Source organism: Miniopterus schreibersii (assembly GCF_964146895.1).
Source record: "Miniopterus schreibersii genome assembly, chromosome: 1".
Taxonomy (NCBI): domain Eukaryota; kingdom Metazoa; phylum Chordata; class Mammalia; order Chiroptera; family Miniopteridae; genus Miniopterus; species Miniopterus schreibersii.
This window is the reverse complement of record NC_138101.1, coordinates 1,763,073-1,790,177: the sequence shown is the minus strand read 5'-3', so window position 1 is coordinate 1,790,177 and position 27,105 is coordinate 1,763,073. Positions and strand designations below refer to the sequence as shown.

At 62.1% G+C, this 27,105-nt stretch overlaps 1 protein-coding gene across 1 annotated transcript; it reads right to left on the bottom strand.

Moving 5' to 3' along the window:
* Positions 1 to 10,732: 10,732 nt before the first annotated feature.
* On the bottom strand, positions 10,733 to 12,667 carry ADRA2C (adrenoceptor alpha 2C). Its single transcript, XM_081150247.1, has one exon. The coding sequence runs from the start codon at positions 12,626 to 12,628 to the stop codon at positions 11,249 to 11,251; it is 1,380 nt and encodes a 459-aa protein (XP_081006373.1). The 5' UTR covers positions 12,629 to 12,667; the 3' UTR covers positions 10,733 to 11,248.
* Positions 12,668 to 27,105: the final 14,438 nt, after the last annotated feature.

Sequence of the window (27,105 nt, the reverse complement as noted above, 5' to 3'; positions counted from 1 at the left end):
TTGCTAGAAATCTCAAAGGTCAGCTGTTCTCATGTTTCCAGAATGTATCGATTTTGTCTGGGCTGGAAAAGCAACAAAAAGGCTTTTATTGCTCGTTTCTGTGGCTGCACCAGGGGAGCCATGAGAAGGCACTGCCACCTGGGCCTCCTTCTGGGCAGTGCCACCAGCATCCGGGCCGCCCCCCCCCACACTGGGTCTGCTCTGCTGTGCCCACCTGCCCAGCTCTGCCCGACTCTGCCCCCTCGTGCCCACACACGGCCGTGTCCTCGGGCACCTGCACCCCGTGTCCGTGAGCCGAGAGCAGAGCCCCCACACCTTATGGAGTGGGGGGGGTGCTCTGCCGGACTCTCCGTGGAGCTGCTGGGGAGACCAGCCGGCAGGGGCTTGCCTCTCCCCTCCCATGGGCCCTCTGGAGTGAGGGGAGGCTCAGGACCCCAGGCCCATTGAGAGGGGAAGGCGGAGATGAAGACGGGGAGGCCGAGGAGGGGACCGGCTGGGGGTCCCACATCCACATCGGGGGTGGAGGGGGCCCCGGGACTCCCAAGCCCCGCCCATCCTTCTGTGAAGCAGGGGCCCCATCCCTGCTCTCGCCAAGGGCGGCTCTGGGTCACTCGGGTCCCCTGAGCACCGATTCCTTTGAGCCGCCACATCAGAGACACTGGCCAAGAGCTGGTGCCAGGAGGGGCTCAGCACAAGGCGCACCCCCAAGCCCCCACCCCCACCCCCCGTCTTAAAACTCTCATCCTTGACTCAAAGCAACAGGAAACAGGTCGTGTGCTTACGGAGAGGAGCCCAAATCATAAAGACAGAAATCGCCTTGGTGGGTGCAGGGCTGGGGCCAGGCTGGGGTCCGGGGGTTCCTGTCTAATGGGGTCGGTTTCCGTTTTTCAGGATGAGCAGAGTTCTGGAAGCGGATGGTGGTGACGTCTGCACACTATTGTGAATGTCTCTAATGTCACTGAGCCGGACACAGAAAAATGGTTCCGATGGTAAATTTATGTTATGTGTGTTTTACCACAATTTTAAAAATTGCAACAACAACTAAAAAGTCCTCTGCCGGGCAGGTCAGGCTCCTCTGGAAGCTGAAAGATGAGGGTGCGTTTCCCGGCCACGGTCGCCGCCCTGTCCCCGGCACCTTCCTCCTGGAGCGGAAATGGAAGCTGTGTGTCAGGGCCGCAGGTTGACATCTGCAGGCGGAAGGCCCCGGACCCCTCCCCGGCCCCTGGAAGGAGAAGCCGAGTCTGAGCCGGGGGACAGGTCTGGTGGCTGTGCTGTGGGACAGCCTGTCCTGGGAGACTTTCTCCTCTGTCAGGCGCTGGAAGAGGGCGCCCGCTGCCTCCGCCCTGGGTCTGAAATTGTGCCCCTCGCTCGGAGCTGAGCGTATGTCCCCGGGAGCTGGTGTGCGCAGCCCGGCGGGGTCTCAGGTCAGGGTGGCCTGGAGGTTCTCCGACTGGGGACGGCTCTGGCCTCGGCAGGAGCCCAGCCGCCAGCAGCTTCAGCCCAGTCCTAGGGCCCAGTAATCCTCAGGGCAGAGAGAAATCAGAGTGGGGAGGTGGAGGGGTCCCCCCACGGGAGCCTCAGGAGGGGCCCTGGGAGAGGACAGCCCTGCCGCCGGGAGTCACCAGCGTGGACCGAGGAGGACTTTCTCCTGGCCAAGCAGGTGCAGCGATGGAGCAGAAGTGCTGGGCCTCTCACCACGAGAGGGTGGTCCACCCTTGTCCTCAAGGGGTGCCCAGCAGAGGGAGCTGGAAGGGCGCTCTCTGAAGGGCAAGGACATCCGTAGGCCAGGGGTGGCCGGCCTGCTAAGGGACAGGGAATCGAGGGAGGTGGTGCCTGTTTCTTCGTGAGGGCGATCCTCAGCTCGTCCCGGCGGCAGTGCCTCTTACCTGGGAGCATGGGCCCCGGGTTCGGGGTTCAAACCCCAGCTTCAGCAGTAACTAGCCCTGGGGACCCCCATTTGCCTCCTCGGTGCCAGGGAACGAACATGTGATGAGGTCTGGGTGCTGTTGGCACATGGTGTGTGCTAAAACATGCAGCTGTTGGAGAGATTCGCTAAAAGGGTCACAGGGAGGTGCTGAGGCCACGCAGCGGAGAGGCCACGGCCAGACATGAGCCCCATCCTGGGGACAGGCTACCCTAAGCTCGCCTCGCGGCTCCTAGTGGCTGCCACTGCATGCCGGATGGGGGCCTGCCCACCGAGGTCCAGTCCACACGCTGGTGTCAGCTGCTGGGGGTCACCCATCCATGCCGTCTGGTTCCCCGGGGACCAAACAGGGCCCACGCTCCCGCCCGCAGGCTCCGCTGGCCTGGCTGCAGCGGCTCTGCCCTCCGACCGCAGATAACGGAGCCAGGCCCCAGCTGGGGCCTTGTGAGCCGGCTGGTAGTTTTCCATCATCATGGCCAGCAGCGGACCTCCTGGAGGCCAAGGCGGCCTGGAGGCTCCCTCTCTGGCCGGTGGCTTCTTTCCAGAACCCGCTGGACCAGGCTCGGGAGCTCGGCCCTCCGCCATCTGCTAGCCCTAGTGGCTGGCCAGCTGCCTCCTCTGAGTGTCTCCTGAGCCTCTGAGAGTCACCTTTGCCTTGGGTGCAGCACTTCACAGGGTACAGAGCACCCCACACCCCCGCCTGGCCCTGCTGGGGGTGCGCCCGTCCCCCGTTTACAGACGGAGACTTCAGCGGCGGCCGAAGGGCCCGTGGGAGCATCCTGCACTTTCCGCCCGACTGTGCCGTGACCCTGCGGCTGCGCGAAAATATAAAGCCTGTTTAAAATGTCGTGTGAACGGAACGGCAGAGCAGGCGGCCTCTCTGAGCCCGGCTTCGGTCACATCTGGATGCTTCTGAGACTCGCCTGCGCCTCCGGTGTCCCAGCTTCGTCCTGCTGAACGCGCAGCTCGCGCCTGGCCGGGCCGCGGGCCGTTGGCGGCCTCCGGGCCGTGGCGGGTGTTTTGGCCATTACGAGTAAAGTATTATAAACATCACAAAGAAACACCCAGGGCCCGGCCAGGGTGCTCAGTGGTTGGTGTTTCCTGTGCCCCAAAGGTCACGGGTTCCATTCCCCGTTAAGGGCACCTACCTGGGTTGCAGGTTTGTTCCTTGGCCTCCGGTCGGGGTGTGTTTGGGAGGCAACCAGTCGATGTTTCTTTCTCTCTCTCTCTCTCTCTCTCTCTTTTCCCCTCCCTCCCTTCCACTCTCTCTCTCTAAAAAAATAATAAAATAAAATAAATCAATGGGCCTTGGGTAAGGTTAACAAAAAAAGAAAACTAAGAAACGCCCAAGGGTGGCAGAGGCAGAGGGGAGCACAGACCACGTGGCAGGGCCACCGAGGGAGTGAGGAGATGGATCACAGCCCATGGGCCCTGCACTCTTGCCCCCGCCTTGTGCCCTGGGCCAGGAATCCCACAGACGCCCCACACTCAGGTCAGGAGCCGTTTTCCACCCCCTGCCTGCCAGCCTGGGGCTTTCTCAGGCCTCCCGGCCACCCTGGTCGCTGTCCACTCCCTCAGTCCCACTGACACCCCGGCCGGCTCCTCCCAGGGTCTGACCCTCCTGGTCTCCTGGTGGCTGTGTGGCCCTGGTGTCTGTGGGGACAGCCCGTGGGCTCCATTCCTCCTCCCCACACCAGGGCCAGCACAAACACGTGTTTAAAGAAGGTGAGTGAGAAGACACAGGGGGAAGATAGATGTGTGTGCCAATATGGCTGATGTTCCACTTGTCCCAAAAGTTTCCTTGGATATTTATTCTAACATCTCAGGTTGAGAGTTCAGGTTGAAGAGGCAGATTTCATCTCCATAAAATGGAAAACTCCCCAAAGTCAGGACAGTGCCTCTGAGGACAGGAATGTTTTGGGGAAGTGGTGAGCTTTCCATCACCAGAGGCATGTAAGAGGAAGGGTGAGCAATCCCAGGGCTGGGAGGCTGTCCAGGGGCTGGGATATGGGACCCGCGGTTTTATTCCAGCCTGTAGCCTGAACTGCTCTACTTACAACAAACCTCTTGTCTTCCTGCTGTTGCCTTGTGCCCCCAAATACAGAGGGAACAGGACAAGTCCAGGCGGACACCCTCCGAGCCCCACCCATGACCCCTTCTGTGCTTTTCTGATTATTGGGGAGCCAGCAGGAGGAGCAGAGAGGACATGGCCTTGACTCTGCTCCTGAGTGGATGGGTGGTCTTAGGAAAGTGCTGATCCTCTCCGAGCCTCAGTTTCCCCATCAGAAAAATGGGTCCAGGTAGTCTCTGAATGCTCTGAGCCCTGATCGTCCATGACTCTGGGTACACCAGGGGCACCCTCCTCCCCAGGGCAGAGAGGAGGAGAGGAGGGCTCCTCATGAGCACTAACTCCCCGGGGAACCCCAGACCCGGGAAGGCAACTTGGTCAGCTCTGTTCGACGAGAAGGACCCCCTCCCGTCACACCTGCTCTGTGTAGTCACCCAGTGCCGCTCTTCTGCATCCCCATTCTGACCCGAGGCACCTTGAGGGCAGGGCTGTGCCTTCGATACGCTTATAGCTGATTCTTCCAATGTTATTAAGCACCTACTGTGTGCCAGCCTCTGTGGGGGCCTAGGATAAGATGAAGCAGGGTAGACTCAAGCTGCCCGGAAGGAGGCAGTGGCCCGGGCTGACCACCCCTCCTGTCCTGGGACAGAGCCGAGCACCTGGCCTAAGAGGCTGTCCAGGGCCCCTTCCCTTTGCCAAGGGGCTGGTCCCACCTCTGGAGAGGAAGGCTTGCCAACCTGTCACCCTGACCCTGTGCCCCGGGCTCCAGAAACCCCTCACCTCCCCCGGTGGCCAATGCCCCAGAGCCCATCCGCCATCCCCTAAGCTGCCCTGGGCAAATGCCCAGCTGAGCACAGGCTCTCTGACCCCCGCATTTCACAGTCGCCCCAGGATCTCCCGAGTGCCCACTGGCTCTGCACAGAAGCCATGGGAGGGGGAGAGGTGAGCGCCGCAGCTTCCACACACCTTCCAGGGACGGAAACTGAGGCTCAGAGGCTCGCACGGCTGCTCCCTCGGGCTCCAGGCCCAGTCAGAGCCTCGGGGAGCCTGATGTCACACTGCGCGCCCAGCCTCAGCCACCCAGGCAAACGGACCGCTGCCGGGGGACAGAGGGGTCCTTGAGGCCACCCCTCCGTCGTCATAAGGGGTTCCAGCAGAGGTATCGGTGGGAGGGGACCCTGAAGGGGACGCCCTGAGGGTCGCAGGCAGTCAGCCGGCTGCCAGTCCCTGCTGGCTGGGGCACATTGAAACCTTCCATTTACTCGGCATTTGCAGGCCGCCCTCGGGCGGAGAGCCCGTCCCACCTGGGCAGTGGCGGGGGAGGGGCCTGGGGACTGCTGGGCCTGCCTGCGGGCCACTGAGCTGCGTCCAGCGCCCTGTCGTTTGCCCTCCTCTCGATCCCTGCGGACACAGCCGCAGCATCGGGATTCTGGACAGCGGCTTCATTTGCACCAATTAAGAGAGGAATGACTTTGCCTTAAATTCAATTTGCGACGGCAGCCCACTCTGGGAGGTGGGTAACGGAGATATTTTTCACCTCGAACGTTCTGGCCTTTTATAGCCTGGGCGGGGCGATCTGTAAAAAGCGGCCTCGTTATTGTCATCGTTTCTAGGGTGACACAAGGAAAACAGCCAGCCCCGATTCACGCCATTTTTCATGGCGGCCGTGGGATTAGAGTTCAATCACATGGAAACCACCGAGGCTACGCACAGCGCCCCGACTCGGGCTGTCTGATCTCACCCCTGCGACGGCTCATCTAAGGGTGTTCCCAGCGGAGACGACCAAAGAGGCAGGCGGCCGGACTCCACGCGGGGCCCACGAGGCCGAGGCCTGGGAGAGGTGGTTCCGCGCCCCAGGCGCCGTCTTCTCGCCGAGAAAGGAGGCTGGCCGACGTCGAGGGCCTGTCTGGGACTCAGGGGGGTGGGCTGAGAGACGCCAACGGCCAGCGTGTGGCCTCGAGGGAGCGCCTCATTCCCTGTCTGGAGCTCGGTCTTCTCGTCTGTGAAGTGGGTGCACTCATGCCCACATGGTGGAATCGTGAGGCGAATGCCAAGAGCACCGGCCCAAGGCGGGCACACAGAGGACGCACGGCGGACACCATCCGCTGAGCCCGCAGTCGCGTCTGTTCTGGGTGCGACATCATTGTGATCCCCAATCTGGGACTCTAGTGCAAGGGGGAGGGGCTACAGAACAGACCGTATCTCGGGGTCTCCCCCCCAGAGCTGAGCAAGAAGTCCAGCCCCACCTCTGAAGGCCACGTGGCGAACCTCTGGTTTGGTAGACGCTGCGCAGTCAGTGAAGGGCCCATTAAACGAGGTGTAGGGGCAGGGACCCCGCCTGCCGACACAGGAGCAGCCGGCTCCAGCCCCCAGCTGCCCGCCTGCCCCGCACGTGAGACCTGCGCAGCTTCTCTCCAAGGCTGGGAACCTGTGTGGGCCTCCTAGTCCCGGCCCCCTGCAGGGCCTGGGGACAGTGTCCTGGAGCCTGGTCTGAGTCCTGAGGGGCATGAGAGGTGCTCCTGGCAGAGGACAAGGTGGGAATTAACTAAGGCACGGGGGAGGCAGAGCTCAGGCTAAGAAGGGGAGGGGGACGGGGGAGCTGACACTGGGACTGGGACGGCCTGAGGCCAGCAGCGACTCGGGCTTCTCCTGGGCAGGGAGCTGGGGGACGGCGGGGCGGCATCAGGTCTGCTCTGCAGCCCGAAGGCGCATCTGGTGCTGAGGGCTGAAGGCGGAAGGCACAGGGCGGTGCGGCCACAGTCCCCATGACCGTCAAGCTTCACAGCCCTCCTGGCTTCCAGCCAGGGCCTGGCCCCGGAGGGCAGGCTCCAGGAGGAGGGTGGAACGAGTAAGAAAAGTCGGGTCTGGCACAGCTGGTGGCGGAGATGGGCCCAGGGGGCTGTGCGGATGCTCCAGGTTCTCTCTGGTCTCTAAGGCCCGACTAGAGACACAATCCCAGCGTCAAAGAGGCCTGGGGATGGCACCCAACACGGCCTGGCCGTCTTTCGGGCACATCCTTCTGCTGGCCCACCGGTCCCAGTTTCCCGTCAACTCGGCCGCAGCGAGTGGGTGTGGATCCTGTTTCCTTTTTCTCCTTTGTTGCCAGGCAGCTCAGGGTACCTTTTGCGCTCAGTCAGAAGAGCGAACGCCCTTAAACCAGGCTTCCCGGGCCAGCACTCTTCCTCCACCCTGCATGGAGAGTCCCTATCTCGACATAATGACCCCACTGTCCCCGTGGCTCTTACTGGGAGCAGCCACAAAGCCCTTTGGCAGGAAAGAAACACATTTTTAGTCCCCAGGGCGTTCTTTTGGCCCAGGGTTGGCAGTCCAGTCTGCTCCCCAGGCAGCTCTCAGAGGCAGGCAGTGCAGTGCAGTCCCAGGCCCTGCCTTGCCCTGGTCCAGCCAGCAAAAGACGTGCAGGGCCCCTTGCCCTCCTTCCCCATCCCGCCAGCTGCATGTGATGCTCTTACAGCCCAGCTGGTCAAACGGAGGCTGACCACCAGGCGAGCAGGGGGCCTGATTTCCCCGGGGCCCTCACACCAGATCCAGAGCAAGACTCGGGGGCCTCAGGGTGGAGACCCTCACCTGGGTCTTTCCTTCTCTCCAACTTCTCGGCTCCCACCCTCCTACCCTGTGAGCCCCACCCACGTCCACGTGGAAGCCTGCTCGCAAGCATCCGTGATCAGGGAGAGCCGTGGCTGGCACGTGGCCAGGAGCCTGTGACGGTCCACGTGGGGCTGTGGAGCCCTCAGGGGGGCCGGCACCCTCGGCCTCGCTGCCTCCTACCTTCCCCTGGCATATGGGGGCTGATGGGGGCTGATGGGGGCTGACAGCCATGGGGCTGCGCAGGGTTTGGCTCCTCAAAGGGTGGCAGCTGTGCCACCAGACTCGAGACAGGCTGCCACACCGAGTGTTTTGATCGGAGGCTGAGCTGGAATATTTGAGCCCGGCCGACGGATGTGATATAAAAACACAGCGGCTGCCAGCGGAGCTGGGGAGACGCTTCCTCGCCAGCAGTGCCACCACCAGTGTCTTCTCCCACCGCCACCGCCCCACCCCCCGCGCCCCCCGGAGCTGAGCCCGGGGCAGGACTTGAGGACTGGAGCGGCTTTCCCCGGGTAGTCACAACCCTGCCTGCTCCCAGGCATTTTTTTGAATCCATACTGCGCCGTGACGGAATATTCTGGATGACTCTTCCTCCTTTCCTACCGACTCAGCAGCTGAACTGGAATTCAGAAAGCAGTTTAAACAAATGCACATCCATGTCCACCTGGTAAAAAGCACATCAGCGGTGGGCTTGGGCCCGCTCAGTCTGCCCACTCGGGGTCCGCCTCCCGGGATCTTTCTGTAGGTGCATTTTATTTTATTTTAATTTTGCCTGAAATCTCCTGAGCCGGAGGGGAAGCCTCAGGCAGGAGGCAGCTGTGGCCGAGCTTCTCCAGGGCGAGGCTAGAGGGTGCCATGTTCCCAGGCCGCTGGAGTGGGGGTCTCGGGGCTCAGGCTGGAGGGGCTGCACCCTCCGGGCTCGTGGGGTGCTCTTCCTCTCACACCGCTGGTCCTGGGCCAGACAGCCAGCTCGGGGCCTCAGTTTCCTCAGCCACAGGCTGGGCTGGCGATGAGCGTCATGGAGCAGACAGGAGAGGGCTGCTCGTGGATGGGCAGGCGGTGGTGGACAGACCTGCTGCCCCAGCAATGGACGGGTGGACAGAGGCTGGGTCCCTGCTCGGTACGGCAGAGGAATCCCCCTGAAGGATGGCTCCCAGTTACGGCGGGCGCAGTCAGTGCTCAGGGGCGCCAGGGGTGGGCGTGGGGGGCTGTCAGCATCCCCACCGCATCTTGCTGACAGCCAGACTCGAGCTCTGCGACTGGCCCGCTTCCCTGCGGTGGAGCAGGGTGGGAAGCCAGGTCTGTCTGCTCATCCAGCTGAAAAGAAAGTCCTCCCGGCGGCAATTAGGATGGAGTGGGGAACATCTGCTGGCTGAATGGGGGATTAGGCACCGGCTGCCAGCAGCCCCAGCGACAGCCTGATTCCTGCGATTAGGGAGGAAAGGAGGTGTGTGGACATGCCCCCGTGGCAGATCCAGCGTTCACCCCCAAGAGCCTGGGTGCTTCTCTGCCCCACTGCCCCCGGTAGGCCCTGCAGCTCAGAGGCAATGCCAGTGTCAGCTGTGCTCTCGAGAGAAGTGGCCCCTCCCGGGACCCCAGTTCGGCTGGCATGTTGGACCATAGATGGGCAGGCTGGGCAGCTTCAAGCAATGCCCCCTCACTTCACAGGAGGGGTACTGAGGCCCAGAAAGAGCAAGGGTTTGCTGAGCTAGCAAGGGTTGGCTGAGCGGACCCCCCACCAGGCCCCACCCAGTGGAAAGTAAGGGATGCTCCAATTGGCCTTACGGGCCATTTCCACCCCACCCATCCCCTGGTCTGGGCTTCATCGCCTGTCCCGGAGCCCAAACACAGCAGGTGTGTGGGTGCCAGTGTGAGTTAGTGTAGACACAGTCGGCACATCCTGAGGACCCATAACTTGGGGTGGTGAGGCTGGGAATCTGCAGGGGGTTGGGGGTTCTCCAAGGCACCCTGGCACATGGACCCAGAAAGGGGCTTGCCCTGGCTCATGATTCAGGGGCCAGGGGCTTGAGGGTGAAAGGAAGGTCCCGGGGCTGACCCCTCCCCGGTACAGGCCCATGGCCAGCTCAAAATGGGTGGTGACCCAGGAGAGAGCTGAGCTGGCAGGCAGGGCATGGTAGGGGAGGGGCACATAAGAAAGGCCTGGGGCACCTGGGGCAAGAGGATGGGAAGGTCAATAGCAGGGTTCCGCAGCGTGAACCCCTCAGTGCGTATGTGCATTGTTTCGGGGGACCTCCCCCTCTAGTGCCAAGCCCTGCTCTTGCCCCCCACCCCAGCTCTCCCAGTTCCAGGCTCTGTGACAGGGACCAGTAGAGTCTGGGGGGGGGGGGGTGCGACCCCTCCAATACTTTGCTCTTTCTCCTTCTAGCCGCCCTCCTCAAGCCTCAGTGTGGGGTGAGCACAGACACGGGGGCAGGGGTGGGGATATGAGGGTGAACAAGGGGGCGAGGCTGGGCTGCCCCAGGGGGAAGCCAACTCAAATGCAGGGTGTGGGAGGAGGGACAAGCAGGCTCCAGCCCCTCCCCGGCAAAGCAGGCCTTCCCCACCCCCATGGCTTTTGGGCCTCCGTGTTCAAAACAGTAAGAATGGGCAAAGGCCTCTGGTCTGGAACAAGGGGCTGGAGTCCTGCCTTGGCCTCAACCCCACCCCAGACCCGCTTCTGGGCAGCGCTCAGTGCAACCTGCGTTCTTCAACGTGCCAGGCCGCAAAGTGCTCGGAGGCGGGGCTGGGCCTCAGCTACGGGCAGAACTTCAGCCTCGGACTGGAGAGCCCCACCTGCTTCCATGGGGAGGGGCTGCCAGGCCAGGGAAGGACTGGAATAGAGATGAAAAGAGGACAGTCTTCCAGGATCTAAATTTGGAGTCAATTTGGGGGTTCTCTTGGCCAGTCACAGCACAAGAATTTTTAGTATGTATCTTAAAGGTATGTAAAACATTTGATTTAAAGAAAAAAAAGACACCCCTCCCTTCTCATGCAAGGAGGAAGGTTGGACTGTGGCGACCTGGAGTGTCCCTTCTTCACTGTGGGGGGGGAGGAGTGCGCTAGGCAGGACCAGGGTCTGCAGATTACCCCAACCGTGGCTTAAGGACTGACTGCTGCACCCAACACTTACATTACAAAGGTTTATTTAGAAAATAGTTTGGTTGTTTGGGCTGTCGTTTTTTGGCAAACATTGAAATACTTTCAGTAACCAAAGATCGTCAGCGCCCTCTTTCCTCCCCCCAGGCAGCCGCCCCCACTAGGTCCTGGGGAAGTCAGCCCTTACTCAGAGGTGGGTCCTGGGGGGGGGGGGTGCGCCTGGGGGGGGGACTTTCTCACCCGTTTGGAAGGTTGCAGGTGCCTCTGTGGTCTCAGACCCTGACCTAACAGCCACACCTGGGCAGGGTCCTACCCGGAGCTGGATCCAGGCCTGGAGCCTCACAAGCAGCCCCTTGCTGAGACGGGAAGGCAGAGGGGAGCTCCCCAATTCTCCTTTCCTCTCCCAGGGGGCGGCGGGGGGGCCCTTGGTCTCGGCCCACACTCCTGCCCTGCGTGCGCCCAGGTGGCCAGTCCGGCTTTCTCTGGGGGCCACGCCCGCCCGCCCCCTGCTCCTGGAGCCGCCCGGGGTCTCCGAGCGAGGCGGGGGGCCCGGGTCACTGCCTGAAGCCCCGTCTCCTCCGTCGGAAGAGGATGTGCTTGAAGGAGCGTCGGAAGTCCTGGTTGAAGACGGTGTAGATGACCGGGTTGAGCGAGCTGTTGCAGTAGCCGATCCAGAAGAAGAACTTGAAGAGCGGGTCGGGCACCTGGCAGGCCTCGCGGCAGATGCCATACAGGCTGTAGCTGAAGAAGAAAGGGAACCAGCAGAGCACGAACACGCCCATGACCACGGCCAGCACGAAGGTGAAGCGCTTCTCCCGCGCCTGGGCCACCTTGCGGCGGCACACGCTGCTGCGGGCGCGGCGCCGGCGCGACAGGAAGAACTCGACGGAGCGCGAGCTGGCGCGGGACAGGCGCGCGCCGGGGCCCGGGGACCGCGCGGCCGCGAGCGCGCCCGGCTCCGCCCGCGCGGGAGCCCGCCCGTCGGCGCCGCCCGCGCCCCCCGCGCGCCGCCGCCCCCCGCGCCGCAGCGCCCCCCGCCGCCGCCGCCTCTCGGCCGCCGCGCTGCTGTCCTCGGGCTCCACGTCGGGGCGCGGGCGGCGCGGGGGCGCGCAGTGCCCGTTCTCGCCCGCGCCCGCCGGCGCGCCCAGCCCGTTCTCCGTGGTGGGCGACGCGCCGTCGGGGCCCGCGGCCGGCTGCTTCTCGCTGAGCGTGCGTGTGCGCAGCTTGGCCACGCGGTAGATGCGCGCGTAGACCAGGACCATGATGAGGCAGGGCGCGAAGAAGGAGCCGATGCAGGACGACAGGATGTACCAGGTCTCGTCGTTGAGGCCGCACTGCGGGTAGGCGGCGCCGTCGGGCTGGCGGTAGAGCGAGACCAGCGGGGGGAAGGAGATGACGGCCGAGATGAGCCACACGGCCACGATGGTGGCCTTGACGCGGCGCGGGGTGCGCTTCAGGTTGTACTCGACGGCCTGCGTCACGGACCAGTAGCGGTCCAGGCTGATGGCGCACAGGTGCACGATGGACGAGGTGCAGAAGAGCACGTCGAGCGCCAGGTACACGCCGCACCACACCTGCCCGAAGTACCAGTAGGCCATGAGCTCGTTGGCCAGCGAGAAGGGCATGACCAGCGTGGCCACCAGGATGTCGGCCGAGGCCAGCGACACCAGGAAGAGGTTCTGCGGCGCGCGCAGCGCTCGGCTGGTCAGCACGGCGATGACCACCAGCACGTTGCCCACCACGGTGAAGGCGATGAGGAAGCCCACGACCGCCGACAGCCCCGCCACGGCGCCCGCCGAGTACTGGCCCGGGGGCGGCCCCCAGGCGCCCCCCGAGGCGTTGGCGCCTCCGCCGCTACTCCTCTCGCCCGCGCCGCTCGCGTTGGGGCCCGCGGCCGCCGCCGCCAGCGCCACCGCCAGTGCCGGGGACGCCATGGTCCTCCCGCGGGCTACGCGGTCCCGCCTGGAGCCCGGGCGCAGCCGCGGCAGCTCGGGAGCCCCCCAGCCCGGGCCGGCGCCCGCATGGCCGCCTGCTCCTCGGGCGCGCCCGCCGGGGACCGCGGCGCCCCGCGGCCGGCCCGCAGCCGTGGTGGCTCGGCGGGCGAGCGGCGCGCCGGAGAGCGTGGCTGCCGGGCTCCCCGCGGCCGCCGCGCGCGCTAGTGCAGAGCGGGAGGCGCCCGGAGGGAGCGGCGACGCGACAGCGGGGGGCGGGGGCAGGTCCCGGGGTCCTCGCGCGGCCCCGCCCTCCGCCCGGCTCACGGGGAGCGCCCCGGCCGCGAGCCCAGGGCGACGCGGTGCCCGGCCGGGCGGGTCCCCGCGGCCCCGCGGCCCCGGCGCCCGGCCGAGGCGCAGGCTGCAGGCGGCGGCGGCCCGGGCGCTGCGCCTCCCATCCGGCCGGCTAGGGGTGGGCGCCCCGGGGTGCGGTCCGCCGCGCCTCCGCGCCCCCACGCGCAGCCTCGGGCTCCAACTTTACTTTCCCGGGCAGGGCGCCGCCGCGCGTCCTCCTGCAGCCCCTCCTGCTGCTGCTCCTTGCGCGGGCGCCCCCCGCAGTCCGCGCTCGGCCGTGCGGGCGCCGCCTCGCTCGCCCAAGCTGCGCCGCCGCCGCCGCCGCCGCCGCCACCGCCGCGTCCTCTCTCCGCCGCCGCCGTGCGCTCGGCGCGAGCGCAGCCTCCGGGGCTCGGCTTCCAACTTGGGTAGAGTTGCGCAGCGGGGCGGGGCGGGGCGCGGGGGGCGGGGGCGGCCTGGCGGGCAGGCCAGCGCCGCGGGCCCGGGGCAGCGGGCCGGGAGCCGGAGCCCGCGGCCGTCTCGGCGAACCTGCCTGCGCGGCGCCGGGGAGGAGTCGGGGCGGCGGGCGGGGCGCGCGCTCAGCGCGGGCGCCCCCTCCAGGGCCGTCTGCAGCCTGCGGGACGGGCCGAGCGCCGCCGGCCTGCGCGGTGAGTTCCCCGCGGCTGCTCCAGGGCGGGAGCCTCCCCCCTCCCCGGGCTGCGCACCCGCGCGGCGCGGCCCGGCTGGGGGTCCGAGGCCCGATGGGAAAGCCACCCTCTCCCTGGCTGTCCCCTGCGCTCGGGCCCAGCGCAGTCTCTGGTCGGTGCTCCCCACCCCGGGCCTCAGCTCCGCGCCTTGCCGGCTCGCATGAGTCATGCCCGCGGTGCCTGTGGAAGCCCCGGGCAGACTCCAAGCTCTGCACCCGAGTTTGCAATGGTTGAAGTTTAATTCTAATGCTACGTGGCTCTGCTTTTAAAGGGGGGGGGGGGTGTTCAAAATCACCACCTCTGATCAATACCCGAAACCGAGTCGCCCACGTGACGGGCGGTTTTGCGCGGGTGCCTCGTTCTTGCGGGCTTAGGGCGAGTTGTTGGACTTGCCCCTTCCCACGTGCGTTCTCGCTGGTTCTGCAGATGGGCAGTCAGTCCCGGCCGAGCTCAGCGCTGGCTGGTCCCTGCCTCCGGGCAGCCTGAGGTCGGCGGAAGACACACCTTAGAGAGAGGTTGGCATGCTTGCTGGGACCAACAGGAGGACCTTTCCCCTTCCAGAGCCGCAGCCAGGCTGGCAGCTGCTGTCCCAGCACCCTCAGATGAAGGGGGCCAGGGGGCGCCCTTCCTGGAGCTGGGGGGAGGGTAGGATGCTTCTGCACGGCAGAGAGGATGGGAGCAGCCCCTACCGCCCAGAGATGCCTAGACCCGTGTGCCGGCCGCTGCCCTCTTCCCTGAGCTCCCCACAGGACAGCTGGTGGTCTCAGCAGAGTGGAGCTCCCTTACCCTTGATAACCCCTGACACGGAGGAGGGAGTCAAGCCAGGGCCAGGCCGGGAATCAGACGCCGCAGGTGGTGGGCTTGCCCGGGAGGAGCTAAACCTCCTGTGCCAACCTAGGCATTTATGCGCCACGCATGTGAGAGGTGTGTGACCCAGGGAAGGTGGAGGGCCACCCTCCTTAGGAAAGGTCTTCCTTGTTCCGGAGGCCTAAAAAGCACCCCTGACCTGAGCTCCTGGGGGTGCATTTTGCAGGGAAGCCCCACACCCCTGCGTCTTCCATCATCAGCATGCGCTCACACGGGTAGTAGGGTCGGTATTGTGCCTCCCGCCTTGAGGTGCCTGCTCCACACTGAGATGGGTGCGGTGAATGCCATCAATGCCTGGGGGTGGGGTTTCCAGGAAGGCTTCCTGGAGGAGGTGGCCTCTGAGCTGCATTTGGAGAATGAAGGGGAGTTATTGGGAGGGGACACACTCTCTGAGATAAGGGTGGGCTTCATCTTGGAGGCACAGGGAGCCAGAGGAGGGTCCAGAAGAGGGACGTGGCCACCATCTGATGTAGGTTTTGGAGTGATCTCTCCCTCTCTCAGCACCCAGCCAGTCATGGGGGGGAGCCTCTCCAGACCATAAGGGGTTCTCACCTTGTGAGGAGCACTCTGGGGGCATGCACAGGGACATCCAGGGTCCTGGCTCCACGTAACACCTCATGTGCTCACAAGCAGGGGCAGCATAGCATGAGGAATTTGGAGGAAAAAAGACACAGAGCAGCTGGGACCCAAAGCAGACAGGACTTCCCACTGCTCAGAAAGCCGCTCTCCCAGCCAGGACAGGCCAGGGGCATCTGGAGCACCTGGCCAGCCAAGAGACCCAGGCCCCTAGGGACACCTGGCTGTCCTTTTGACCTCAGGCCACAGATATGGCACTGTTCCTGGTATGACCCGAGAGGAGCCAGAGGAAGTGCCTCTGCTGCGGGTCCAGGGCCTAGAGCCAAGGGGCAGAGGAGAGCTGAGTCCCTGAGAAGTTCTTGGAGTAGAGTGGCCCCTGGCTAGGCTTCGGGCCCCCTGCTGCGGGGACCAGAGGCTCGAGACTGCAGTTATTCCAGAGGGAGCAGGCGGCCTTTTACCCCAGATGCTGACAAACTGTTCCTGGTTATTCTGTAACACGCAGAACAGCATGGCCCGGAAGGGCCGCCCATCCCAAGAGTCACTGATGGCCAGGCCTGGGCTCAGACAGACCTGGAGAGATACCCGGGAGGGTGCTGTGGAGAGTCAGGCTGCACTGGGGGCACAGTGGGGAGAGAGTGGGACATCTCAGAAGGAAACCACATAGAGGGGAAGCATCCCAGGGTGGCCAAGGAATACTTGCCCTTCAGCTCGCCTGTGACTAGTGGGGCCCCAAATGGTTGTCCGGCCAGGGCCATACCCAGGGGACACTGGGTACTGGCCCTGCTGCTGCGAGAGGCATTTGGATGCAGGCCTGCTGGGGGCACACCTGGGATGAGGCGCTCTGTGCTCCACCAGGGGCCTCAGCTTGTCTCCCTGCACACATAGGTATATACACATGTACATGCACACATGTCCACATACCCACACATGCACATGCACAGCCATAAGCACACATCCATGCACACCTGTGCTTGCACACCCATGAGCTCGCACACAGGCATCCACCCACACAATGCACATGCACGTGAGCATCACACAAATATCTGTGTGTGTGCACCCACAGCAGGTATGCACATATATGTACACACAATATGCCTGCACGTGCGTGTCTTCAGGCACACACATATACTATGGGCACAGTATCCACACACATGCGCATACAGTCATGTTCACATGCTTTGTGCACATGTGTAAATTCATGCATGCACATTTCCCTTGTGCATATACATATATCATACACATGTGTACACACATATGCACACATTGCTGCACACACCCACTCGTGCACATGTGCACATGCAGTCACAGGTAGCACACACATGCCCATGTACGTGTCCCCACATGCATGCATGCACACACCCACACATGCACAGGTGCCTCGCGCACCCCCAGGCTACAGGGAGTATTTTTGTCACCCCACCGTGGGCAGCTCTTCCCAGGTTTCATGCTGGGTTCTGCCTGGTGCTATCTGCCTGCTCACCTCCCAGCTTGTTCAGGTGGTTCTGTGGCCTGCTCGCCCCAGGTTGTGAGCCCTAGATCACTGTCTGCCATGGCTCCGGGCCTTGGCACGCGCTGTTCTCTGGGCTGACAACCCTTGGCCTGTCTATCCCTGTCGCTGTCCCTTCCAAATGTGTTGCATGAGATTCCCCCCCACGAGGCCTCCCTGATCTCACAGACCACTTGCTACCAGCATGTCCCTTGGGCTGACTGTCAGCAATGACCATGTCTTTCTCAGGCCATGTCTCTGTCCCACTGCCTGGTACCGGGCTGACTCACAGCTCGCAGTAGGACCTCAGTGGAAGCGCGGTGGAGGGCCGGGAAGACCAAGAGCGAGGCCAGGAACCCTGCATGTTTCTGGTGTCCTCCAGCCTCCTCAGCTTCCCTGGACGCCTGCGCTGTGCTGGGTGCAGGGGGCCCAGCAGAGCACGGAGTCGTGTTCCTGCCCAGAAGGTCCCCTCGGCCTCTGCTCTGTGGAGGCTGCAGTTGTTGGGTATGGTGTGCAGTCCCGCTCACGCTCTTACTTGCTCTCTGGCAGCGGGAGAAGCTCCTGTCTCCCTGGGCCTTAGTTTTCCCATCTGTAGGATGGAGTGTTGGACGGGCTGGTTCTGTGACCCGCCAGTTCTGTCCCCACTTGACTGCTCGCTCCTGGAGGTGGGCGTGTGTCCGGACTGCTGCCCTGTGCTCTCCGCTGGCACCTCCAGGGGCAGGCCAGGGCTCCGAGTCAGGGAGAGGACCCTTCCGCTGAGCTGGCTGGTGTGGGACAGAGGGAGCCAGCTTGGCTGTCCAGCCTCCAGGCTGACAGGCCTTGTTTTCTCCTTCCAGCTGAGCTGACAATTCCCCCGCCTATGTTTATTTAAAATTCATTTTTACAGATGAGGCAGGGAAAACAAGGCTGCTTCTCTCCCTGCCCCTCCCTGAAGAATCCCAGAACTGCTTTGTCTTATCGGAGCGTGGCCAGGATCCGCCGGCCTGGCCCGGCTCTCTGCGCACTGACCCCGCTGGTTGAACCCATTGCAGTATGGATCATATTGATGGATCTGGCACAGCCGAGTTCTCCTAGCGCTGGCACGAGGCCCTCTGGAGAGAGCTGCTTCAGGGGCTGTCTTTGATTTGCGATGAGTGTAATCGGTTAAAACAATGGCTCAGAGTGTCTTAGGGAGCCCCAGCTGTGTACCTCGCTCAGCCAGGGCCTGCTAGGGTTCAGGCTTGCCCCCGTCACAGTTGTCACTTGGCCTTCCGACGGCTCCCCTGCCTCCAGCCTGCCCTGCCACCAGCCGGCTCCAGGTCCGACCAGGTCCACCGTCCAGGGACTTGCTGCCGCCCAGATCCCTGAGCCTGGCACTCAAGGCCCTCCTAGGCCTGGCCTCACCCCGTCACCAACCCCTCATTCGTTCCATTGTTTGTTCAATCTGCAGACATTCATGGCATCTTCCATGTGCCAGCCTTGGGGGCAGCTCTGTCAGATTCTAGACAGAGGGATCGCATCATTGCAGTCCTGTCTTGGCTGCTGAGTCATTGTGATTGGACAAGTCACCTGTGCAATGAGGCACAGGACTCTCTGGACATGTATCTCCTGCAGGCTAGCAGGTGCCATCAGGAGAGGACAGGAGAGCCAGGCTGGGCCGGGCAACTCAGGGCTCCAAGCAGAGCTTGGAGGTACAACTTACACCCTGCTCAGCCTGCAACTTCCTACTAGCTGGGGGACCACAGGCATATGACTCAGCCTCTCTGAGCCTCCTAACATCTGAAGAATCAGCTGGGCTCCTCCCTGTCCTGGCTGGGAGGATGGCACCTTCGCCTGTCAGCCCTGGGGGCCCAGCTCATGGGAGGGAGGAGGCCCTGGAGGAAGGCTGGTATGAGATTTTTCTTTATATATCGCCCCACTGTTTAACTTGTTCTGACAGCTAGAGTTACTTTGGCAAATAAAAACTTCTAATAAAAAAGCACTCAGATCTTACACTGCTGGCAGTTAGCCGCTCTGGTCTAACAGAGCTGATGTTATTGTTACAGTCACTAGTATCTTGTGTCCCAGCTGATGGAGGCCAGTTTGTAACTCAGGCTTGTCCCCAGCCTTCGCTTGACCACCCCTGGCCATGGGGAGCTCTCTGCTTTCTCGGCAGCCCGCCTCATCCTGGGACAGCTCTGGTTATTTTTAACATTGAGCACAGGGTTCCAGTGCCTCTCTGTGCCAGGCTCTGTGCTGGCCTTGGGGACACAGAGAAGCCACCCTCAGACCTGCCATTGAGGCCACCTTCTTAAAAGAAGCACACAGCCACTGAAGGGTCCAAGCTGGCTAAGGGGGCGTCAGAGGGGCTTCCTGGGGAGGGGCTTCTGCACCTGGCCCTGACAGTGGAGGGGACACTTCATTGTACAAGCAGCTTGCATCCTGGCAGCTTCCTCCACTTCCTCATGCACTGCTCTCTCCCACCTCAGCCAGGCTGCTCCAAGGGAGACGGGGACCCTGGAGTTGGCACATGGGCTGCCTGACCTGCCCGTCTCCCTCAGGGGCCCCCCAGGCCTGCCACCTAGGGCTCTCTCCCCTGCAGGGAGCCGTTAGCATGTTTAGCAGATATGAAAGCTTATTGTTTATTTCACCCTCGTGGGACCTCTGAGAGTTGGGTGCTGTTAGCATCCCCAATTTGCAGACAGAAAAGAAAACAGAGGCAGACATGGCTGCCGGGTCACCAAAGGACACATTCTGGCTGTTCACCACCCACAGTGGGTGCCCCCAGGTGACCACCCACTCTAGCAGTCAAGGCCCAGAGAGAGCCCAGCCTTAGGCTTCTCACCTAAGTCATCTTCCCTCCACCCAGCTGTGTTCACCAAGCACTGGATCTGTGCAGGGCTGGGGAGGGGGAAGAGTGACGCAGGGCCTTCCCCTACTGTAGCCAGAGGTTAGGGACACCGGGGCCGCTGCATGCTCCCGTGCTCCAGGGGAAGCACAGGCTGGGCGTAGGGAGGTGGGTCAGGTGCCCGCGTGCCTGCAGGTGGTGTGTGTGGCACCAGCCTGTTGGTTCAGGGGCTGTCCTCTCGATCCTGGGCCTGACCCGCCGGTCACACTGCCCTCGCCTGGAGTCTGGGGAACCTGCGTTGGAGGAAGGGTTGTGTAAACTAGAGTGACTTCCTGCCCATACTCTGAGAATCTGACCATAGCAGACATGCTCCAGAGCTGGACAGGCTCAGAGATTTCTCTCCGTTCGGCTTTGATTTTTTTCAGAGAGGAAAATGCAGAAAAACCTTTGACGAGTTTGAGAAAAACAAGAGCCACCACCTTCACCCTGACCCTGAGAAGCTTGTCCAGCCTCCTGTGCTGGCCCCGACTCCCAGGTGTTTCTGGAGGCAGGGAGGTGGGCCTGGTGTCCTCGCCCTGCCCGGACAGCCGGAGGGTTCGTGCTGGAACCTGGACCCCACGGGCCGGAACCCAGCAAGATCCGCTGTTTCCTTCTCGAGTGCTTCCGTCCCAGAAAGGCTCTGATTTAAACCAGAAATATGTCATGGCAGGGAACAGGACTGGCCTGAGATTGAGGGTTGCGAGTAAGTCAGGGCACAGGCGATGCTGCTGTAACAAGGTGACCCCAAAACACAATGGCTCAGAGAGGGGGGGTGATTTCTTTCCCACGCAGGAGTCTGGATGGGGCTGCGGGGCGGCCTGGCAGGGTCGGGGATCCTGGCACCTTCACCCCTCCTCGGCTGTCCCCAGCAGCAGCTCCCACCCTGAGGTTGGGGGGCTGGTCCAGCTCTGGCCCTTGCTGTCAGGCCCTGGTCCACACAGTGGGGGGGGGGCTTGGTCCACCAATCACAGGGCATCCTCATCAGGAAGTTGCCCACCCACCACTCTCATGCTGACATTCCATTGGTCAGGGTGTGATTGTGTGGCCACACCCACTGCAAGGGAGTCTGGGAAATGTAGTCCATAACAGGGCAGCCACGTGGCAAGGTAAATGTAGGGACCTGGACCCTATTGGCATTTGGGTTGGTACTTCTTTGTTTGGGGGGCTGTCCTGTGAATTGCAGGATGTTTAGCAGCAGCCCTGGCCTCTGCTCACTAACGGCCAAGAGCAACTGCCATCCCCTGTGGTGACAACCAAAAAGGTCCTCAGACATTGCCAGATGTCCCCAGGGGGCAAAATCACTCCTGGCTGAGAACCCCGGGGCCGGATCAAGGGTCCCCAGCTCCAGTGTCCCCAGCGCCCAGGAAGGAGGGGGCTGTGCTGGGCTAGGCTGAGCCACCAGGACGGGACGCCGGCCAGTTCTCAGGCTGGGAGGGGACAGAGATCTGGTTTTCCTGTGGAGCATTTTAATTTCTTACTGGTGGCACCTGATTGAGAAAAGGAAGGAGCTGTGTGGCTGTTACGGGTTGAACTGCCCAGGTCCCAGCCCCAGAATCTGTGAGGGAGACCTTATTTGGAAATGGGATCTTGGCAGATGTCATCAAGGTCAGGGAGGTCATGCTGGAGAGTGTGGGCTCTCATCCAACGGCCGGTGTCCTTATAAGGAGAGGAGACAGACACACGGAGAAGCTTACGTGTGGGGGTCAGTGGGGCAGTGACACAGGCCAGATGGACATGTCCAGTCACAAGCCAGTGCAGCTGGGCCTGGAGCCCCGACAGAGCCTGGCCTGGAGCAGGACTGGTGCTGGGCAGCAAGCAGACGTCCCTCCCGCCTGCCGCAGCCTCACTCTCAGACCTTCAGTTTCCTCATCTAGCAAATGGGGAGAGGCAGATTGGCCTGGGACAGGACAAGGCCTCCCCAAGTGAGCGCTGTTGAGCGAGAATGCACCCCAAACGGCCATTCACGCCCGTGTTCACGTAGGCCATGTGACAAATACCCATGCAGTGCCATGAGGGCTGTTGCTCCCCCAACGTGCAGCCCCTAGTGTCTCCCCATAGCTCTCTCTTCCTCCAGCCCCTGAACTCCTGGATCTTGGCCTAACCCGATGCCCTGTAACCTGTGGAGCCATGCCACACCTTGGGCCTCAGTTTACCCCTCTGAATGAGTGGCATGGCTGTGACTTTCTCCAGGCCCTCCCAGCTCCGAAAATTCTAATTAGGTAGGATCCTGCTCCCTTGAGCTGGAATTAGGAGCTGTGGTTATGCAAGAACACAGGAGCACAAAGACTCTAAAAAACAGAGCAGAACAAAAGAATAAATTGATGGCATCGGGCTCCGGTATTGTACTTAGAGACGCTATTTTAAAACCAAGTACGTCTCACTGGGGTGTTGATAGGAATTGCCCTGGGAAACCGTGTTTGACTTTCACAAAAGGTTTGTATCGACAGGACATGTTATCATTCAATTTCTAGGAAAGAGGAGTAATTAGATGCCTCATTCCAGATATTGTTTCAATTACAACAGAAAAATATATATATGAGCCCTGTGAGGAAGCAAGTGCCGCCTTTTCCTATGGAGAAGGAGCTTCCTGTTCCAGAGCAGCCCAGAGCGGCAGAAGGCCGCCCGCCGCCTGCCACCCGCCACCTGCATGGGGCGAGGCTGGCAGCCCAGCCTTTGCTCCGGGAGGTGAAGGGAGGCTCAGGTGCTCTGGGGAAGTTTAAACCTTCAGCTCTGGCTGTGGTTGCAAGGTGCGCTGGTGTCCAGGAGGGGGCGACGTTCAGTGCCCCCTCCCCCCACACACACACACTGGTCCCCAGAGCGGGCAGCCTGTCTGGGGACAGAGGAGGGACTGGGTCCCACGCTGCAGCTGCAGACGTGGGTGTCATCCTCACCCCCAGTGGTGCTCACCCCGCCCTGCACCGGCCACCCAGGGAGCGGAGCTGCCCGCAGGGATCTGCCCCGATGGAGCTGCGAGCAGGCGCTCCCTGCTGCCCCTGCCAGCAGGGTGAAGTCCAGCTTTGCACCTACAACTCACCTGGCAGTGGCTTGGTGCACGCACCTGCCTCCCCCCTCCTGGTCTTGCAAGCTCCCGTCCAGGAATTCAGGCTGCTCTGCTCTATCCTAATGCCCCACCTTCCCACCTCCACAACTCCTTGGGGGTGGGGGGCTCTGCACAGAGAACCCTGCCCACCGTGACCTTCACAGCCCACTCTTCCTCATCTCTCAAGATCAGCTCTGCCTCCTCCTCCAGGAAGCCCTCCTGGGGCTCCTCAGGATGCCTGAGGGCTGACAAGGCTCTATCCTGGGGGGAGGAGTGCTCACTGTCTCACTCTCCTGTACTTCTTTTCTATGTGGCTTGGGGTCCTCAGGGCAGGGACTCAGGCACTTCACCTGCACCCCTGGTCCAGCGTGGGGCTGGGGGGGACAGTCCTTCAGAGTGTCCGATGGAGGGATGAGAGAGGAGCACAGAGGACCTACTCCGTCTGAGCCAACAGCCTCTGCCCACCCTTCCTGTGGATGAGGTGTAGAGGGTGGGCATTTCTCAAGGGCTGGCCCCCTGTGTGTTTCCAGAACCCAGGCCTGGCGCGGGCTCCCACTGTCGCCGCCCCTCCCCGTGGGGTCCCTTTGTCCTCTGTCGGCCCGTCCTCTCCCCGTGACCCGTCTGTGCACTGCCTGCTGCTGACCCTACTCTGACTCGGGCTGGGCAAGTCCATTTAGCTGGATCTAACCAGACAGGCAGGAGGCGGCCGCCCCGGGCCGTCCTGGTCTCATGGAGACATGGGGGCCCCCCGCCCCCCAGCTGTGGACCGGGGGGCCTAACTGAACTCAGTGTAGCAAGGCCTGCTCCTCGGGATTGCCGTGAGGGTCGGGAGATGAGGGCCCCTCCTCGGGTCCGACCCCGCCCCCACGGCCCTTCCTTGCCCTTTGATTTAATTGTCCGCTCTGCTCGGAACACTTCCTGCTGGCGACTCTTTCCGAGTGACCGCCTGCTCACCCTGGCCACAGCCCATGCAGCTTAGGTGAAAACATCAAGTGTGTGGGGCTCTGTGTGACCGTGGCCAGCACAGCAGGCGCGAGCCTGCGGCGAGGGGGTGCGGATCGGGGTGCTATCTCCCCCATCTGGGCCCCACTCACCGGCCCCACTTCCAGCTCGCAGCGTAGCCGTTGGGCCCCCCGGCCGGGGAGCCGCCGGCCCTCACCCTCGGCTGTGCCCAGCTCCTGCCAGTGCGCCTGGCCTGCTCTGCAGGACCCCGTGCTGGCTGGACCTCGCGCTCTGCCTCTCAGCTCCTGAGGGGGCGCCTAGGCCTGTGCGTCCCTGGGCCCGGTGCAGACCTGGGTCAAGGGCAGTCAGAGTCTCTCCTCTGCTGTCCCCTCCACTTCCAGGTACAAACGTTCCCAGCCGGTCTGCTTAGTCCCCACCCCGGGCAGGCGCTCAGGCGAGGTCGGCAGAGCGGAGGGGCCGGCCGGGGCCTGTTCCTGGGTGGAGGGGGCAGCGTGCTGGCTTGTTTGGACCGAACGCTGCCCCGGGTTGGCCGTCCCGGAGACTCCGCGGTGGCCAGCACCTCCCTGCAGCTTCCTGACCTGGTGGCCGCCACGCGAGGTGACTTTCCCTGCACAACAGATGCACGAAGCGAGCTCTGGGGTCACCTTGGAAAGGGCCGAGAGCCAAGACCGCCTAGCGTGAGAAGCCAGGGAGGTCAAAGAGAAGGTCAGAACCGGACCGGGTGTTGCCGTGACCCCTTAAATAGTGCCCTGGGGCAGGTGGGGCTGGTGCTGCCCACACACCGAAGGCCATGCCGAGGGAAGCTGGACGCGCAGTGTGGACAGTGCGCTGCTGGGCCCCTGTGAGGCACGTGCTGGGGTCGGGATCAATGCCAGCGTTGCGGGAGCAGCAGGCAGTGGAGACCTTGTTTACTTGTTTAATCTCCACATCAGGGCTGCAGGCCCTCGCTCTGATGTTTCCAGGGAGGGGTCAGCAGGGACGGCCGCGGAGCAAGCTCTCGCTGGAGCAGGCGTTTTTGTGCAGGCCTCGGAAGGCCCCATGCCCCTGGCTAATTAAGCCGTTAGGATGGGTCTCCATGGAAACCACTTAGTCCCGTGCTCACACAAATGAATATTTATTCAATTAGCAGGCCCGATGCAGGGAAAGCCTGGCTTCCCACTGTGACTGTTGTGGGGGCTCCTGGGGGTGGGCACTGTCTTGGAGACCCCTGGAGGCCTGGACCTTTTGCCTGCAGGATCTGATGTTCACAGCCACCTGCAGGACGGTCACCCTCACCCCCGCCACATGGAAGACGCGCAGCACAGCCTCCTCACTGAGCCAAAGATGGAGCGTGAGCCCCGGAGGGTCTGCGGGCCTGTGGCTCTTCCATAGCCCGAGCACCATGGGAGGGGAAGCCGCGGACCCCGCTGCCCCCCATGATGGCTGTGTGACCTTGAACTGTCACTGGAACTGCCGGTGCCCTTGCAGGTCATCTGTGATTGGGTCTAATCACGACGTCCATCTCGGTCCATCCAGCCGCTCTAACAAAACCCACGGGCTGGTGGATTGTAATAAACAGACGTTTATTCCTCACAGTCCTGGAGGCTGGGAGGCCGAGGTCCGGGTGTCAGTGTGGCAGGTCCTGTTCCGGTGGGTACCCCTTCCTGGTTCAGAGCCGACGCCTTCACGCTGAGCCGCACAGATGGAAGGGGTGAGGTCTCCTTTGTAAGGGCACTAATCCCATTTATGAGGCTGCACCCTCATGACCTAAGCACCTCGAAGGGCCCCACCTCCTAACACCATCACACTGGGGGCTAGGAAAGCAACCTGGGAATTTGGGGGGGATACAAACATTCAGACCACAGCAGTGTCTCCCCAGGCTGCTGGAAGGACCAGTGGGGCCAGAGCATATCTGGGGCCTGGCCCAGGGCCTTGCACGTGGAAAGAAAGACCAAGGAGAGCCAGGCCAGGGCCACCATGAACCCTGGAGACTTCTGGTGGCTCCTCCCGCAAGCAGGGAGGCGAGGGACACTGGTCGTCACCCTATCTGTGTTGGGAGGCTTTCTGGACTTCTCTGGCCACATCTGCATTTTGACTGGGATGTCCTCAGGGATCCCAGCCTGGTGCCCAGGAGGTGGTCAGGGGCTGGGACCCATCACCCAAAGCTCCAGGGAGATCCCACCTTTTACCAGAATGGCACCGAGGCCCACTGGAGGCCGGAGCTGCGCTGTGGGCCGGGCTGTGCACCCAGGGCCCTGCTGCTTCCCAGAGGCCATGTGTCAGGCAGCTCTACCTGGTGGGCAGTTCTACCCGATGTGTTTGTGCCGGGAGGGCTGACTCTCACAGCCCCACAGCTCATGAGGGAGCCACTCTCCTGGGGAACTCGGGCTGGAAGCAGGTGCCCTGAATGGTTCAGCCGCAGGTTCCCCGTGAATGCACATTTCGTGGCAGGTGAGGGGTGGCCTCCTTCCTGGCTGTGCTGTGTCCAGGACCTTGGTCCTAATACATTTTAAAGAGGAAAACACATTCGTTTGGACCACTGTTACTTACCACTTGGATGTTATTGGAATATACAAGTCTCCCAAAATCGGGGTCTCTGCTGGGGAGCAGTTTTTGGTGCAGGAAGGCCCCGGGTGATGGGTGAGTCCCCTTCGTTTATTGTGAAGGCAGCTTGGTGGCCCTCCCAGAAGGATTTGGGGTCACAGAGGGCAGAGATTTGGGCCTGGCTCTCCCACTTCACCGCCCACATCCTCGGTTTCCTCACCTGTAACCAGGGGTAAGGATGCCCTCGTCACAATCGCAGGTGGCACCTCATTTCCACCCGAGGGCAGGAGGAGGGCTCAGCACCAGGAAGAGGTGGTCCTCACCTGAGCGTCTCTGTGCTCACAGCCCAAGAGAGGGGTGGCTCCTGTCACACTCCCACCTTCTTCAAGGCCGGGTCCTAACCCCGGCAGTGGCAGCTCCGAACCCTCCGTGAAGGGCTGGTGTCTCAGCGTGGGGACTAAATTTTTTATTATTGAAAGTATAATGTCCCCTTTTTACCCCCAGTGACCCCCTCCATCCTGCATGCCCCCTCCAGGCCTTCACCACACTATGGCCCGTGTCCATGGGTTATGCATAGATGCATAGAAGTTCTTAGTTAACCTCTCCCCACACCCACACCCCCACCTTCCCTCTGAGATTCCTCAGTCTGTTCCATGTTTCTGTGTCTCTGGATCTATTTTGTTCATCTGTTTATTTTGTTCATTAGATTCCACATATGAGTGAGATCATGTGACACTTGTCTTTCTCTAACTGGCTTATTTGCTGAGCATAATACTCTCCAGGTCCCTCCATGCCATCTCAGAGGGTAAGGGGTCCTTCTTTTTCACAGCTGCATAGTATTCCATGGTGTAAATATCTGAGAAGATGCTTGATATGATTTCAATCTTTTTGAACTTGTAGAGACTTGTTTTGTGTCCTAACATGTGTTCTGTCTTCGAGAATGTCCCATGTGCACTTGAGGAGAATGTATATTCTGCAGCTTTGGGGTGAAATGTCCTGTAAATATCACTTAAATCCATCTGACCTATTGTTTCATTTGGAGTCACTGTTTCCTTGTTGATTTTTTGTCTGGAAGATCTATCCAGTGAAGTCAGTGGGGTGTTAAAGTCCCCTAGTATGACTGTATTGCTGTTGATCTCT